General features: G+C 41.1%; 1 protein-coding gene across 1 annotated transcript in view; it reads left to right on the top strand.

Annotated features, from left to right (window-relative positions):
• DNAH3 (dynein axonemal heavy chain 3) overlaps positions 1–5,943 on the top strand; it is a 167,115-nt gene that overhangs the window by 83,474 nt on the left and 77,698 nt on the right. The window contains exons 36-37 of the mRNA XM_034988127.1: positions 1,397–1,638; positions 4,722–4,822. Of these exons, the coding sequence (XP_034844018.1) occupies positions 1,397–1,638; positions 4,722–4,822 (343 nt within the window). The remainder of the gene's footprint in view (positions 1–1,396; positions 1,639–4,721; positions 4,823–5,943) is intronic.

Consider the following 5,943-nt stretch of genomic DNA (forward strand, 5'->3'; position numbering starts at 1 on the left):
TTCCTTCCTTCCTTCCTTCCTTCCTTCCTTCCTTCCTTCCTTCCTTCCATTTAATGTAGAAGATAAAACCTCAGATTTTTGAATCAGACACAGACCTTGGACAAATGACCAGACCTCTCTTAGCCTGTGTTTTCCCACCTGTGAAATGGGATTGTTGTGAGAATTAAATGAGATTATGCAGGAAAATAACCTAGCTCAGTTCCTGCTCAACAAATGGAAGCTATGTGTATTGCCAGAGAAACAATTTTGGGGTTTTTTCTTTTATAAAAAGTGAGCCTGTGGTGTTTGTTTGTTTTTAAGATTTATTTATTTATTTTAGAGAGAGAGAGAGAGTGGAGTGGAGAGGGAGAGGGAGAGAACCCCAAGCAGACTCGGTGCTGAGCCTGACGCAGGGCTTGATCTCAAGACCTTGAGATAAGGACCTGAGTTGAAACCAAGAGTCAGATGCTCAACCAACTGTGCCACCCAGGTGCCCCACAAGCCTGTGGTTTTGAAAAGCAATGCCTTCTATTTACACATTCCCTTCCAGTACTTCATCTTAACACATTTTTTCTAATAATATTTGTTGATTGAGTTGCTATTGGATTTTTTAGGTTTTTTGTTTTGGAGACTCACTTGGCCCTCATAACTAATTAGGGCATTTCAAACTTAATATTCTGGTCATTTGAACACAGTTTAGGAAATTAAACGAAGAGAAAAGAGGCTACCCCATTGTTTTTGCCTTGGGATTGTCCAGAAATTGTTATTTAGTTCATGGCTCAGGCACTCCAACTTTTCTTACTTTGAAGGATCATTTAAAAGTCTGGTTATTTTCAGTTCTGTTATCAAATGCACCTGATGTCCCATCTATCGGCCTTCATTGGGTCCTAGTACTCTCATGGTGTGAATGTCTCCAAGGGGCCACTTGCTGAACAGCTAAAGAAGAGGTTTCAGGACTAAACTAGTCCTTCAGATAGAGGGAAAAAAAGTAACCAGTATTTTGCAGAATCTTCTAAATGTCAGCTGTTTCCTCATTTCAAGTCAAGGCCAAGGTTCTTAGGGTAGCTGTGAGAGCCGGTACATAAAGACACCTGGTAGCATGGACCTCTCTCCCTTACTGCTTGAGTTCATTTAGGCCCAGGCAGATCTTTGGATCTGACCAGCACATTTGCCCTGTTTGAAATGAGACTCAGAAGAAAATATGGTGAGAAACTAATGGGCATAATAACCTAACAGTTTAAGTCATTGTCCATCCAGATATCCTAATCTTTGTAAGGACTGAGTACAAATTTTATAAGGATTCTCCTTGGAGGGCATATTCATGAATGTTGGTTGGTCTTTGAGATGGCATTATCTCTTGTCTAATGTTCTGGTCTCAACGGAGCCTTTGTAACTCATGTTGGACCTTCTTGCCCAGCCAAACAGATGGAAGAATTTGCTGTGGAGTACAGGATCATCAACCCCAAGGCCATCACCATGGGGCAGCTCTATGGGTGCTTTGACCAAGTGAGCCATGAATGGACAGATGGTATCCTCGCCAATGCTTTCCGGGAGCAAGCATCTTCAATGTCTGATGAACGCAAGTGGATTATATTTGATGGGCCAGTAGATGCTGTTTGGATTGAAAATATGAACACAGTTCTGGATGACAATAAAAAGGTACTACTGAGTCTCATATCACTTTTACATAGGTAGAGTATAAATCCTCTTATTCAAGTGAGTAATTGACCAAAACTATATAATACATACATTCACTACACTAAGAATAAATGCCCCATAAGAAAGTAACAGCTTATGAATTATGCTTCCATTTGTACTTGTAGTGGGTAAACTATGTGTATTTAGGGATAATGTTGCATCATGGTTAAAAGCCTTGGTGTTGGCGTCTTACTGGACCACTAGCTCTAGAATTGAGCTCTTGTATTGGGCAAGTCACATAACTTCTCTGAACTGCAATTTCCTCGTTTGTAAAAAGGTAGTAATGAAACAGGGATGTTGACAATTAAAGAAGTAGCACATACTTAGTGCATGATATGTGGAATGTGTTTTGGTTATCCACTGCTGTGTACTTAGAGACTTAAAACAACCATTTACTTTGCTCATGATACTGTGGATTGTAAATTTTGGAAGGTCTCAGCTGGGCTCAGCTAATCATCGTGATGTCAGGAGGGCAGCGGTGGCTGGAGGATCCACACCCAACGTGGCTTCTTCCCTCAGTGCCTGGGGGCTCATTCCTCCTTGGCCTGTCTCTCTTTGTCTCTTTCTCTTCAGATAGTGTCTCATCCTCCAGGCCTCTCTAGGAGGCTTGGGTGTCTCAGTGAGCTTGGAGTAGTGGCACTTCTTACATGGTGGTTACTTTTCCAAAAGGCAGGAAGTGACAGTTTCCAGGAAATTAAGAGCTGTGCTTGGAACTGGTGTAGCCTCACTTTCTCTCAATTCCATGAGTCCAAGAAGTCACAGGGGCTGCCCAGATTCAAGGGAGTGGGGAGAGAGGCTCCACTTGATGGAGCAGGGACAAGGCCACTTTGCGAAAACACATACAGGATGGGAGCTATCTCTGTAGCAGTATCCACAAAATGGAAAATACATTTTGCCCCAGTAAGCATAGTGCCTAAAGAGCTTGGACTCCAGAGCTGGACAGCCTGGGTTCAAACCCTGCACTGCCACTTGCCAACTGAATGAACCCAGGCAAGCTATTCAGTTTCATCATCTGTAAAATGGGGACAATATTGTCTACATCATAGTGTTAATCAGGAAGATGAGATAAGTTAATATTCGCAAGATGCTTCTAATAGCACCTGGGGTAGAACAAGTGTTATCTTACTGTAGGTTAGAATAAAATAAAATTTATCACCAAGTTAAGGAAGAGTTTCTACACCGAATATACATGATTATCAAATCAAAATATACTTTCCTACTGCATTAAAATTTCACAAGACTATGAGTCATGCTCAACAATGGAAGGCCTAATTATCCAAATTACACATTATATACGCACACTAATTATAGCACGTGCGTAATTTTGATTACATAACATATAAAAATAGAAATGTTTTATTACATGATATAGGCTATGTTATATAAGCTAATTGTACAAATGTACTTGTTGGTCTTGAGATTAATTATAAAGAGTCATGATCAGGGGCACCTGGGTGGCTTAGTCGTTAAGCATCTACATTCAGCTCAGGTCATGATCCCAGGCTCCTGGGATCGAGCCCCGCATCGCATCGGGCTCCTTGCTCAGCGGGGAGTCTGCTTCTCCCTCTGCCACTCTCTCTCACGCTCTTTCTCTCTCAAATAAAATAAGTAAAATCTTAAAAAAAAAAAAAGAGTCATGATCAGCGAATTTCCTGATGACTTCTCATCCCTGGGTGTAAATCAAACTACTATCAGACATACGGGTGTCTTTTACTTTTCTTGATATTCAGAGATGGCACTATTGGTGGTGTCAGCCCATAATAGCCATGACCTTCCTGGAGATACATGTAGTGACCTGTTTCCAGTTGTGTTTTATGTAGGCCAGGTAACGTACGAGGGGCTTTTTAAGCACAACTTTGGGTGAGCAGCAGGGAGTGATGGGGTTTTCTCTTTGCCCCTGAGAGACCAAAGCTTCAGACAATCTTATGTCTTAACTATCTCACTTGAACCCCTGTTGGCAAGTGTGAAACAGCATCGCTAACTTTGTACGTACACTGACTCTGCCCTATGTATTTTTCGCTACTTTCTACAGGGACATACCTACTAACATTAGGACTTCTGATGGCCTTTCCTTCCTTTCCAGAAAGGATTTGTGAAGATGTTCTTGTCCCTCTAGCCCTGCACCCATCCATGAGGGATTCCAAAAGGAGTCTTTCATGGGAAACAAGCAAATAAAACAGGAAGAAGGTGTGCAGTTAAGTTCTATGTGAAACACTGAGTAAGAACTATGAGACTTGCTGTAGTCTCATAGCTTCCTGATCTTCCATCTAAGGCTGCAATTCAATGACTCTCTGACCTCCCTATTTATTTATTTTAATATTTTTTTTTGAGAGAGAGAGAGTGCACGCTTGAGCAGCTGGGGGGACGGTGCAGAGGGAGGGGGAGAGAGAGAATCCCAAGCAGGCTCCATGCCCAGCATGGAGAGATCATGACCTGAGCTGAAGTCAAGAGTCAGACGCTTGGAGCACCTGGGTGGCTCAGTCGGTTAAGCGGTTAAGCGGTTAAGCATCTGCCTTCGGCTCAGGTCATGATCCCAGGGTCCTGGGATTGAGCCCCACATTGGGCTCCCTGCTCAGTGGAGGTCTACTTCTTCCTCTCCTTCCTGCTCATGCTCTCTCTCGCTGTCTCTATCTCTCTCTCTCTCAAATAAATAAATAAAATCTTTAAAAAAAAGAGTCAGACGCTTGACTGACTCAACCACCCAGGCGCCTGCCAACCTCCTTATTTAAAATCACAACTCACCCAGCCCTGGCTGAGCATTCTCCAGCCTCCTCTTCTTTTTAATTTGTCTCCAAAGCACTTTCATTGTTTTATATGCTGTGTGTTTTGTTTATCATCTGTTTCCTCCCAGTAGAATGTAAATCCCAAGAGCACAGGGATTTTTGTCTGTTTTATTTTATGCACCTGTGCCTGACACATAGTTGGTGCTCAAGAAGTATTTGTTGAATGAATTTAAACCATCTCTGTCCGCGCTGAGGCCTTTCACTTTCAGATGGAATTTAACCCCTTTGCCTGACACCCCCACCTCTGCTTTGCACTTTCAGCTGTGTTTAATGAGTGGAGAAATTATCCAGATGAGCCCCAAGATGAGTCTGATCTTTGAGCCAGCAGACCTGGAGCAGGCCTCTCCGGCCACTGTGAGCAGGTCAGTCAGCCTTGCCCTGGCACCCTGAGGGAACACGTGGCCTCACTGACCCTAAAAACCCACAAATGTGATTAAGCCCTAGCAGATCACCTACATTATTTGTCGTCCCTCCGATTTATCCTAAAACCAGTCCTCAATCCACAGTGCGGATAAGAGTCTAAAATCAGGCAAGAACTTTGGAAAGGAATCTGACATTATTGCCTAAGACTGAACCTTCATATGCCTCATAAGCAGCAACTCTACTTCTAAGAAATCTTTGTCCACATGCAATAAAATTCACATACAAGAATTTTCAGAGTGGCATAGTTAACAATAACAAACACTTGGAAACAACCCAAATGCCGATTAACAGGAGTGAATGCATGTGTAATAAAGTCACAAATTATAATTTTTTATCATTTGATTTTTTTCTATTTTATTTTCATCATGATAAGTGCACTCCTTAATCCCCATCACCTATTTCACCCATCCCCCAGCTACCTCCCCTCTGGTAACCATCGGTTTGTTCTCTATAGTTCAGAGTTTGTCTCTTGGTTTGCCTCTCTCTTTCTTTTTCTTTTTTCCTTTGCTCATTTGTTTCTTAAATTCTACATATGAGTGAAATCATATGGTATTTGTCTTTCTCTGACTGACTTATTTCGCTTAGCATAATATCCCCTAGCTCCATCCATGTCGTTGCAAATGGCAAAATTTCATTCTTTTTATGGTTGAGTAATATTCCATTGTATAGATATATCACATCTTCTTTATCCGTTTATCTATGGGTTGCTTCCATAATATGGCTATTGTAAATAATACTGCAATAAACATAGGGGTGCATGTATCCCTTTGAATGAGCATTTTTGTAGCAAATTATAATATTTATATATCACTCAAAATAAATGAATTGTACTGACATGGAACTCTATGCATAAATCTTATTAAATACATTAAGTATAAAATCCTAGCAATATTATATATGAAGTAAGCCCACAATATTCATACAACATAGTGTCTCCCTTTAAACCTCTAAAAACAAGAAAAATAAATATATATACATTTTAGGAACATATAGAAATGATATAAAACTATGTGAGAAAGAAAGAAAGAAAGAAAGAAAGAAAGAAAGAAAGAAAGAAAGA

This window comes from Mirounga leonina, unplaced genomic scaffold (assembly GCF_011800145.1).
Source record: "Mirounga leonina isolate KUSES-001 unplaced genomic scaffold, KU_Mleo_1.0 Mir_448, whole genome shotgun sequence".
Taxonomy (NCBI): Eukaryota; Metazoa; Chordata; class Mammalia; order Carnivora; family Phocidae; genus Mirounga; species Mirounga leonina.